Consider the following 12,424-nt stretch of genomic DNA (forward strand, 5'->3'; position numbering starts at 1 on the left):
TACAACAAGGTAAGTAAGGGAAGGTAGTGAGAACAGGAAATAATAGCTAGTCTTTTTATAGCATTTTATGTTATCTCACTTGAGCTTCACAATAATTTCATGAATGATCCCATTCCCAGAAATAATTAGATGCTAGACACTGGGCCTAGGATCAGGAAGATCCCAGTCCAAAAACAATCTCAGATACTTATTGGTTATGTGATCCTGGGCAACACATTTAGTATGTTTGCCTCAGTTTCCTCAACTATAAAATGGGCTTGATAATAGCACCTACCTCCCAGGATTGATTTGAGGATCAAATGAAACCATATTTGTAATGTGCCTGTAGCATATGTTAAATGATTCAAAAAGTCATATTTCCTTTCATCTTACAGTCATCTGTATGGATGGAAATGGAGGTTGAGAAAAAGATACAATGACTCATCTGGGGTCACACACTAATAAGTGTCTGACTCAGGATTCAAACTCAGGTTTTCTTGACTTGAAGTCCAACTCTCAATCCATTGCACCAAAGGCGGATGCAATTGTCTTATGAATTTGTGTGTGTGTGTATAGATATGTATATATATATATATATATATATATGCATATATAGTGTATATATGTATACTATATATGTGCCTATCCTATATATGTGTGTGTGTGTAGATATACACACATAAATACATATACATACATATCTGTAGTAATCTAGTGTTTGATAAACCCAAAAACCTCAGCTTCTGGGATAAAAATTCACTATTTGACAAATTGCTGGGAAAATTGGAAAATAGTATGGCAGAAACTAGGCATTGGCCAACACCTAACAGTCTATACCAAAATAAGGTCGAAATGGGTTCATGATCTAAACATAAAGGGTGATAATATTAGCAAATTAGGAAAACAAGGGATAGTTTACCTCTCAGATCTATGGAGAAGGAAGGAATTTATGGCCAAAAAAGAACTAGAGAACATTATGAAATACAAAATGGATAGTTTTGATTGTATTAAATAAAAAAGTTTTTGTACTAACAAAACCAATGCAGCCAAGATTAGAAGGAAAGCAGAAAACTGGGGAAAAAATTATATCCAAGAGTTCTAATAAACTAATAAAAATATTTTTAAAATATATAGAGAATTGACTCAAATTTATAAGAATATATGCCATTCTCCAATCGATAAATGGTCAGAGGATATGAACAGACAATTTTCAGAGGAAGAAAATAAGGACATTTCTAGTCATATGGAAAAAATGCTCTAAATTACTACTGATTAGAGAAATGCAAAGATAATTCTGAGGTACTATTTCATACTTCTCAGATTGGCTAAGATGACAGGAAAAGATAATGATAAATGTTGGAGGGGATGTGGGGAAACTACAACATTAATACATTGTGTTAGAGTTGTGATCTGATCCAACCATTCTGGAGAGCAATTTGGAACTATACCCAAAGGGTATAGGAGGGAAGGAGGGAGGAAGGAAGGAAGGAAGGAAGGAAGGAAGGAAGGAAGGAAGGAAGGAAGGAAGGAGGAAGGAAGAAAGGCATGAGGAACGGAGGGAGGTAAAGAGGAGGGGATGATGGAAGGGAGAAATGAAAGAAAAAAATAGCAGGGGAAAAGAAAAGGAAGGAAGGAGGGAGGGATGGAGGAGAGGAGAATAAGACAGAAGGAAGATTCATAAACTGACAAACCACATTTAATAAGATTCACACCTTTATTCAAATTATCAAAGGGATCAAACATTGGTTTTTGATACCCAGAAGGACTCTTCAAAAAAGTAAGATCTTTCATGGGCCATGTGACAGGGTCCATCTATACTCTATGACATTCTCCAAATTCAAATTTTCTACAAAATCCCTGTGCAGAATCACCAGGCAGAAGACAATGGTCCTGGCCCACTAGCATGTGAAAACAGATTCCAAAAATATATCTGGCTCTTCTTAGTAGGAAAAGACAAGAAAAAAATTAGCTTGCATAGCCATTCACATTATTGCTGCTTTGTACAAAATAGCTTGGGGTGGGAAATTTGGCATTAACTGATGACCCCTCCCCCCCAAACTGGGATCATCCTACTAAGGTCATGAGCCATCTTCCAATTAAGGTCCCAGCTACTCTATTGATTGGCACTGAATGCCACACCTGCAGAATCTGAAAAATGGGCACAAGAGGAATGGGAATAATAAATTAAATAAATAACATCTAATAAATATCCCAAACATTATACATTATACATAAACCTAAACACAAATGTAGCCAACTTTTCAGAGCAATATTCATACACTCATCTGGAGCAAGGAGAAAAGGCAATGGTAGATGATAGTAGTCTTCAAATATCTGAAGTATTGTTATGTGAAATTGAGATTAAACTTGTTTTATCTGACTACAGAGAGCAGAATAAGAAGCAATGGATGAAAGATACAAGAAGGCAGATTTTGAATCAATAAAAGGAAAAGTTTCTAGCAAATAGAAATTAGGTTGCCATGGGAGACGGTGAGGTTTGAAATACTCAAGGCCTTCAAGTGAATATTTTCAGGGATGTTATAATCAGGATTCATGTTTTGGCTATGGGTTGGGGAAAAAAATAACCTCTGAGGTACTAAATAACAATGTAGGATAATCAGGGGCACCATATGTCACTCACTTTATTTCTTCCCTTCTGGGGTAACAGAATAATGTTGGGCTGTTTGTTTTTGTTTTTTGTTTTTTGTTTTTTTCCTGCAAGGTTGCCTTGGAGGATATTTGTAAAATCAGAGAACACATAAAGAGAACATTTCACATTTTACACAAACTGAAAGAGAATAACTTAGGTTTGTAAGGGCATAAGTAAATGAGAGAAATAATTAAAATACATATACTTCAGCAGGTGTTTGTTGTTGTTTTGTTTTGTTTTGCTTTGCTTTGCTTTGCTTTGTTTTTTTAATGTGGCCTTTGGGAAATAAATGCATATCAGTCTGACCTCGCTCACACACGCTGGCCCCGTTGTTGAGCGGGGGTCCTCCTCTCTTGTGATGGTTGGTGGCTGGCATTTATTGGTGTTCCAGGCTTCTAAAAGGTCAGCACCTCCACACCATGGAACTTTTGTTCTAAAAACAAAGTATATTTGGCCCTTGGCAGCTTGGGTTGGCCTAGTAAAGAAGTTCTCAGTTCATAGTCTTGGGAGAAAGACCATTTCAAATGAACTAATAAAGATGGAGACAACAAGGAATTGTGGGAAACAGGAGAGTAAGCTATTCACAAGGAGGTAAGCAGTAATTTCAGAATAGAAGAACCCATTGATTGGTCTTGAATTTCACTCCAAACTGTAAATCAGCATATACATTAGCATAATCCTCACATCACTTAGTTCTGTTATAGAAATTAAAAATAGTACAGAGTGGAATGGAGTTGTGTGGAGAGGCAGTGGCAAGTATTTTCCATGGGAAAACACCTATGGGACACCTAGCAAATGTTTTTGTGTTATACTGGAAAATGTGTTGCTTGAAGGAACTGATGTCAGTGGTTTCAATATAGTTATTTAAGTCAAATAAAATGCACTTTCCCCTGGAGAGCTCAGTGATCTGCACATGCATTGTGGAGGCAAGAATCTGTATAGAGAAAGAGCTGATGGTGACTGTTTAATTGCTCTTATCAGAATGCTTTGTTGATCCCTAAATCCATCAGATCTATACAGATCTCTGAAGGAAAAAAAAGATGACTTCTTTAGGTGTTCTTTGTCAAGAGGTTTAGGGATTAGATGGTCTCAGAATTCCTCATTTCAGCTCCAGAGATGAAAAAAAAGTGCAAGCATGCCAATTGGCATAGGAAATGCCCATTCCTAGACTGCCAACTCCTGGAACTGAAATGTTCCTTATTAATCAAAGTCAGGTCATGAGAAAAAAACCTTCCCCTCCACACACACACACACATCCTTTCCAGGTTCTCCAGGGGGACAGATAATATGAGGCTCCTATTTATCAAAAATGTCCTTGGAGACATCTGAGAAACAAAATATTTGTGAGGTTTATGTCCAACCCAAAGCTTTAATCTCTTTAATAATCAGAAGCAACTTCTGTCACACCAAATTGGTAGCTTCCTTTGGTTATTCCACTCATGATCTTAATTTATTTTATTTTATTGCTTGTCTTGTCCTGGTCTAGTAATTTTGCAGAGATTTCCTACCAAATCCTGAGGAAAAAAAGCACACAGCGCTTTCTATCAGCTACAGGTAAATCAGTAGATCAACACACTGTCAAGGGTTGATTGAAATGGATAGTTGGGAGGGGAAGTCTTAGAGAACAGAGATGCCCCAAAGAATCAGGACCACATATTACATGATCTGAGTTGTTGAAAGATGACAGTTTTGAAGCTAATGAACCTCTTGAGGCAAGGACAAAGAAATATAACATCATTCCTGAACTTCTTGGAGGATGTACAGGTGTCATATCATTAATCATTGAATATAGCATTGAGTTGGGCCCCAACTCCATGATGTGGATAGGGGTCATAGGACATGTCAATAGGTATCTCATATCGAGGAGTAGCTGTCTGAAAATGAGTTGAGTGCCCATGTCCCCCACTCAGACTTACAGTGGGGTAGTGAGGCATGAAGCTATATGATTTATCTAGGTCTGGAGAGCCATCTTGCTTTAAGGAGAAGTTGCCACTAATACTCAGGGGTGGAGTAAGGGGACCTTCATAAGGTGGGGTGGTACAGTCAGGTGGGTGACTGCCAAAGGATGACTCCACCAAACTCTTGAATGTGGGTGGCTTAAGGTGGAGAAGATGTGTCTCCATGTGGCCATAAGGTGGGCTAGGGAGCCCTGGAGATTGATAGCTGAAACTGTGACTTGGGATGGTGGAATCATGAATAGCAGTTTTTTCCTCACGCTTCTCCAGGAAGAGAGACTGTGGCCCCAGCTGAAGACATCCAGCCACCAGGTTACTGGTAGGCTGGGAAAGCCCTTTACAAAGCATGTCCACAAAACCCTTCCCTTCCGGTGTCTGGCCAGTCTCCAGTACCTCAGACAATGCCCAAATGTAGTTTCTGGCCAATCTCAGGGTCTCAATCTTGGAGAGCTTTTGAGTTTTGGAGTAGCATGGCATGACCCTCCTTAGGTTATCCAAAGCATCATTCAAGCCATGCATCCGAGTCCTCTCCCTGGCATTAGCTTTCACCCTTCGGGCCCTGAATCTTTCCATTCGTGCTTTGGTCATCTTCTTCTTCTTTGGGCCCCTCCTCTTGGGCTTCTCCCCATTCTCCTCTTCTTCCTCCTCCTCCTCTTCTTCTTCAATGCTGTCATGCTCTTCAGTCAAGCTACTCAGCATCCTATAGCTGTCCTGTCTTTCATCATCCTCCTTTATCTCATCCTGGGAGTTCAGAGCTTTGTCCATCCAGGATGGAGTGCTGGCCAGTTCCACCATCTCTTTGGGTTTCAGGTATGTTTTGGCCATCTCTAGACTGAAACATAGAGAAAAGTGAGAATTAACATCTGGTTAACTGCTTTATTTCTTTAAGTCTAACTTTTTTTTAATGAGGGATAGATTGTCAAAAAAGGGAGGCACAGAAATGTTAGAAAGGTCATCTTGGCCTTCTATCTGTTACAAGAAAAGATTGTACCCAATCCTCAACAGACAAGAACGTCAGTGGTTCATAAGGACCTCCAGAAAGGGATTTTGTAATTTCCTTTGGTCATCCATTCCAGGAATTTAGCTTTACTCCCAAGACAGTCTTTCTTATCATCTAAAAAGCTTGGGCAAGGAAGACTACCCATGGAAACATTAGTCCTGATTAAGTCCCAGCTCTGCTATTGCTGACATCAGCACATTACTTACTTTCCTGCTCCTGAGTATAAAAATTATAAAATAATATAGGATAGCATTTGAAGGTTTGCAAAGTGTTTTATATGTATCATTTCATTTTATAGACACGGGTATTGTATCTCGGGCAAGATTCCTGAAGGAGAGGACATTGACATGCTCTAGTGTTGGTCTTAGTGACAGCATAATCCAAGGAGGCAGAGGGTAGATCACAGGGTAACTGTTACCCATAGGTCTCACGATCTTCTTTCACTTCACTTCTTTCCCATATTTTAGATCTAGTAACATGACCTCTTATTTTTCCTTATTTAAGACACGCCATCATTTTCACCGACTCTCTTCTATTCTCTTCATCTTCTCTGGATACCCTGGCTTTCTTGAAATCTCAGCTAACATTCCCACCTTTTGCAAGAAGCCTTTTCCTTTCCCCCACTCCTAAATGCCCCCTAATTCTCCTGAGAGAATTCCCAATGGATTCTGAACGAATCTTATTTGTACAAAATGTTTACATTGCAAAGCTTTTCCATGGCAGGGGCTGTCATTACCTTTCCTTGTTCAGCCATCTCCATCATGTCTGACTCTTCCTGACCTTTAAGATATAGAGTGACTTGCCATTTGTTTTCCCTTCAGCTCATTTTATAGATGAGAAAAATGAGACAACAAATAGGGTGAAGCAATTTGCCCATTGTCAACAGAGCTAGTAAATGTCTGAAGCAGAATTTGAACTCATGGACTCCTGACTGCAGGACCAGTGGTCTATCCATTTTGCCACTTTCCTCTTTCTCTGTAAACTCAGTGCTTAGTAAATGTTTTAACAAGTGTTTGTTGACATAACTCTAAATCTACTACTCTATCTGTTCTCCCACCATATAATATAATAATAATTGTCCTAACTACCTTTAGGGGCAGCTAAATAACACTGTGGATAGAGTCTTGAACCTAGAATCAGGAAAATCTGAATTCGAACCCAGTTTCAGACACTTACTAATTGTGTGACCCTGGGTAAGCCACTTAACATCTGTCTGCTTCAGTATCTTCAACTATAAAATGATAAAAATAAAAATAGGGTTATTGTGAGGATCCAGTACATAATATTTGTAATGCACTTAACACAGTGCCTAGACCATAATAGGTATTTAATAAATACTTAATCCCTATCCCTTTCCCTCCCCTTCTCTTCCTCACTAGGTTATTGTGCTTATCAAATTAGATAATGAAAATTCTCTGTTAACTACAGAAAGAATTACAAATATAAATTGTTATATCTATTAAGGATACAGACTGGACCTGACATTTTAATGGTACAGGAACTTCCAAGTGAGGAAACTTTACTAACACAGGTCAGCATCTCCTCTGTAATTTAGATTTATAGAGAATTGATTAGAATCTTCAAGGTGAAGTGTCATACAGCCCAAGGTCACATAGAGGCTTATGAGTCAAAGGCAGAATTTGAACCCAATTCTTCATGATCTCAAAATCAGCTCACATTATTCTTCATTCATAAGCATCTTTGCTCACTTGACCAGAAGGTACTCAAGAAGTAAGCAGCTTCACCTCTTAACCACTGGTCCAACAGAAATTATAATTCTTTAGCTTGTGTAAGCAATAAGTTGTAAACCAGTTATGAAACTAACCAAAAAACCTCAGTGACTTGAGCTGCATTTTTCTGTTTGACCTAGAGGAACCTAATTTATTTTGGAGCTCAATGCGGGAATTATAGAAGTATGTTCTTCCAAACAAAGAGTTCTGAGGAGTCTCACTCAGGATGGTTCTGTGAGAAGATAATTGGGCTAACAATTCAGGAAATCACCTTCTCTTTCTCCTTCCTTTCCCATCCCCTTCTTTTCTGGTTTTAAGAGAACACATAAGTTTCTTCATCATTGAATGTAAAACTAGGGGACTGCTGGGACTTTAGCAGTTTTGCTTCCCTTAAAACACATACACACACACACACACACACACACACACACACACACACACACCATATTTACCTGGTAATCAGAGCTTTTTTTCTCCCTGTAACCTCATTTACCTCCTATGAATAATTAATATCGCCGAGCTGCAAAAACAGCCTAGGTTTCATGTTAATCAGCACGGAAATCATGTCAGCTTGACTTACTCATTTAATAAGAGTTCCTAGGTAAGCAGCTTTATTGAAAGCACATGTTGGAACCTATTGATCAACTAGCTGCCCAGTTCAAGTCGAAAATCCCATGTTTAATATGGATGATGGAGCTGGTTTGCTGAGCTACATTGTTAACTCCAGAAGATATCCAGGGGGAAGGTAAAGGCCCTAATTAACTTTTTGTTAAAGTAATACAGACCTCTCAAAAAGCCAAGGTCTTCTCTGGAACCAAAGAGGAATTAGTATGGCAAGAAAATCCATGCTACCCCTAATCACAGATACTGGGAAAGATTAAAAGAAGCCTTGACTAGTAAAGATACAGAAAGGGAGACCTGGGTCAGTGGTCCCAGATATCCCCTTCAGAGGACAGGTTTAGTTCCTTCTTTGTGGTCATTATTCCTTGTTTTTTGGGGTTTTTTTAATCTTTTTTTACATTGCTGCTTCCTCTTTTGCCTTCTCTAATTCATCCTCCTCCCTGAAGACCTCACAAAGATACCAAGAGGGGAAGATAAGGCCTTCCCCTTCCTTAGGTTTTGTCCCCCCCGTTCCCCCCACCCCTATTACTTCATGCCTGAGTTACTTTTCTTTTCTCCCTATCTTCCTACCCAAGTCTGACACCAGCACCCTAGCCATGCACTGAGCAGGAATGTGGCATTCTTTCCTCTTTAGAATATAAGCACTTTGAAGCAAGTCTTTCTTTCAGCTTATATTTGCATTTCTAACATTTAGTACAGTGCCTGGCATATTGTAAACCTTTAATAAATATTTACTGACTAACTTTATTTTCTAGATATATTTAGAAACAGTCTTTACACGAGCTGTGACTATAATCTTTCTCTAAGATGATCCTTGGGCATAGCTAGAAGTTCATCTGACTTGTGCCAAAGAGAAGTGGGTAGAAGATATGAAAAAGGAAAAACTTTTGGTCCTACAGGTAGACTCTCTTCCAACAGTCTAGGCAAGAAGCCAATAGTAGCTTAGTAACGCATTCTTTCTTCTGTCTTGAACCACACCCAATTCTACATGACTCTTCCTCTTCTCCCAGTGGGTAAACATTTTCTTCTTTGGTGGATCCAGGAGATTCTTTGGTTAGGCAAAGAGAAATTAAATGATTTGCTCAAGGTCACACAGCTAGGAAATGTCTAAATCTGGATTTGAACTCAGGATTTCCTGACTCCAGGCTCAGTGCTTAGTAACATATGGGTACTATAAAGTACTATTTTTTCTTAGTGCTATGCATTCTGGGCCCCTCAACCCCAAATAGCTTCAGAAATCATCTCAAAGGGATCAGGCCACCAGAATAGAGACCCTATTCCTCTCCTAATCAAAAGAGATTGCTTTCCAACCTACAGAAGAAGTTCACATTTTTGTAATGTTTCACCTGGATTTTCTCTAACTTTGTCTCTATTCTAAGTACTGTCCATATTTTTAATCTCCTCACCATTTTAATCTATCTTTCAGCTGCCAAAATAATTTTCCTAATACAGGGGTTTGACAACATTATTTCTTAACAAAAAATAAAAATCCTCAGTAGTTCCCTTTTGAAAGAAGGAGGAAGAGGAAGAAGGAGGAGAAAGAGGGAGAAGGAGGAGGAAGAAGAAGAAGAAAAAGAAGGAGGAGAAGGAGGAGGAGGAGGAGAAGGAGGAGGAGAAAGAAGAGGAAGGGGAGGAGGAAGGGAGAGGGAGGAAGAGGAGGAAGAGGAGGAGGAAAAATGTTGGAGTCTGGAAGAAGTGAGTTCAAATCTAATCTCAGGCACTTAACAGTTGTGTGACTCTAGGAAGGTCACAACTCTTTCCAGCCTCAGTTTTTTTCTTTTTAATGAAATGGGAATAATAATACCACCTATTTTTATGAGATATAAATAAAGCACTTTACAAATCTTAAAGTGTTACATAAATATTCCTCCTCCTCTTCTTTCTTTTTCTTTTCTTCTTTTTCTTCATCACTATCACCATCAACTTCTCCTTCTCTTCCTTTTCCTCTTTTTTCTTCTTCTTTTTCTTCACCACCATAACCACCACCACCACCACCTTTCTTCTACTTCTTCTTCTTCTTCTTCTTCTTCTTCTTCTTCTTCTTCTTCTTCTTCTTCTTCTTCTTCTTCTTCTTCTTCTTCTCCTTCTTCTTCTCCTCCTCCTCCTCCTTCTTCTTCTTCTTCTCCTTCTTCTTCTCCTTCTTCTCTTCATCCTCATCGTCTTCTTTCTCCTCTTCCATACTAAGAAAACCATCGTTGGGCTATTTGTAATTTGGGGGGTTGAGTTTTTTGTTGGTTTTGTTTTTTGTTTTGTTTTTTGCTTGTAACACTTCCTAAAGGAAGGTAGCATTCATGGTTTACAACAAAGATTCTTAACTTTGTGTGTGTGTGTCCTGGACCCTTTTGGCGTCAGTCTCATAATGCCTCTGGACCCCTTCACAGAATCATATTTTTAAATGCATAAGATAAAATACATAAGATTACAAAGGAAACCAATTATATTGAAAAAGCAATCAAATATATAATTTAAGACTCAAGTTAAAAACCCTGGTATGATGTGAAGAGCAATGATCTAAGAATCAGTAGACTCACTAAGTAGTTGGGTGACTTTGAACAAACATGTTAAAACTGAGACACCATTGCTGATCATATAATCAGACAGATGTTGTTTAGACCCCATTTCTGTCACTGCCTATTAATGGGGGCAAGTCCTTTAATCTGTGTCCTCATCTATAAAATAAGAAGAAAAGACTAGATGACTTCTAAATTCCTTTCCATTAGGATGGTTTTTAAAAATTTGTTTGTCTTGAGACTGGGTCTCCTCACCTCACCTGGAGTAGAAGTCTAGCAGCCACTCACTGTCTGATCCATCTGCAAACTTTGACTTTTCTCCCATTTTCCCAACTTGCACTCATTTTTTAACCTCCCTGTGCAGTCTCCACTCTAGAGAGCTGATTCTATTGGTGCCAGACTTATTTGGGGCATCCATTTGGCTTTGGCTCTTCTGCAGCTTAGAACTCAATTGATATGGCCCACAAGCCTCAACATCCTTTGAAACAAGGATTACAGACGAATTCCACATACAGCTTAAATATGTGAGCAGCCTGTAAAGAGATTTATTTCCTGTGGCATTAGTTTCTTTCTTAATAAATTACATGGCCTCTAAATCCTTTCCAACTCAAACATTCTATGATCTCCATGCTGGTACATTCCTGGGTAACATGTATGTATATATGTATTTATACTCATCCCAACAATTGGAGAGATCCTGACCTTGGTTTATATTGGTCTGAATCTATCAAAAGCTAGTGGTTTAATCTTTAAGAATACCTTTACTGATATTATATTTCTGACATATATATTAGGGAATATATAATTCCTACTATTCTACTACATTAACCCAAATAGCTCTTTCATTTTTCTACTTGGGCATATTGATCTCTCTTCTTTTGTCAGTAGTTATTTTAGACTTTCCATTTCCATACAGTATTCCATGGAGAAGGTCTTCGATTTACCCACTGATTTACCTGAAGGGTTCTATAGAGGGGAAAAAAGCCCAAAGCTCTTCTGTTGCCTTTTCTCTTTTTCCCATTTTTTCTCCCCATCCCCCCCATCCTCCAAAAAAGAAACTGATTTCATTCCAAGCTTTCCCTCTTACAATCTTTACTCATGGCCATTTTGTGAAAAAGGGTCCTGATCCAGGATAAAGGAAAGTTAGAGGAGGAAGTTCTTAAACAAAAACCAGTATCTCTTTTCTCTAGCTACTGGTATTCCTCAAGGTTGAGGAATGTCTTTGCTTTGATTTTCATAATACTTATTAGTGTGAATAATGAATTCTATGAAATGGGCACGTTATTCAAATTCATATTTACATGAGCTGGAAGCATTAAGGCATTTTTGGTAAGAACCATTATGAATTTTCATGTACATAATTATAACTTCAAATAATACAGATTCAAATGCATATGACCACATGCTCATTACTAGCATTAATTGGTACCTTCCCCAGCACATCTCACAATGCCTGGCACATAGGAGGCACTTAAATATTTATTGAATGACATATTTAGTGGGAAAAATGCTGAAATAATAATAATAGTTAGCACTTACAAAATGCCTACTAAATGCTAAACTCTGGAATCAGAAAAGTCTGTACTAGTTCTGATACTAGTTACATAAGAAGTCATTTAAATTTTTGAAGCTTCTGTTATGAATCTATAAACCAGGGATAAAGAATCGGACTATCATCTCATGGAATCAACAACATGGAGAAAATATTATGTGAAGGTGGAAATGTTATAGAAATGGAAGTTGCCACTGTGATTGATTGTTCTTGCATTTCATTCCATTCTAGAAGAAGCTGTAGCATGGGCTGTGAGAAGAGAAGGAGCAATGACCCACAGACTTCCTGTTCTTAGCTATCCTTTCCAGTATTATGTCAAAGATCTTCACCCAGCCATCCATGGAAACCCAGAATCACCATTCCCAAGCTAATGGCTAGCCTGATAGTCAACACTTTCTGAACTCTCCCTTCTAATTGTAGGACTGGA

The 12,424-nt window shown here is 38.5% G+C and overlaps 1 protein-coding gene across 1 annotated transcript; it reads right to left on the minus strand.

Moving 5' to 3' along the window:
* Positions 1–4,230: 4,230 nt before the first annotated feature.
* Positions 4,231–5,489, minus strand: NEUROD4 (neuronal differentiation 4). The gene has a single exon (XM_003770915.2). It carries the CDS (start codon positions 5,407–5,409, stop codon positions 4,405–4,407), a length of 1,005 nt encoding a protein of 334 aa, XP_003770963.1. The 5' UTR covers positions 5,410–5,489; the 3' UTR covers positions 4,231–4,404.
* Positions 5,490–12,424: the final 6,935 nt, after the last annotated feature.

This window comes from Sarcophilus harrisii, chromosome 5 (genome assembly GCF_902635505.1).
Source record: "Sarcophilus harrisii chromosome 5, mSarHar1.11, whole genome shotgun sequence".
Lineage (NCBI taxonomy): Eukaryota > Metazoa > Chordata > Mammalia > Dasyuromorphia > Dasyuridae > Sarcophilus > Sarcophilus harrisii.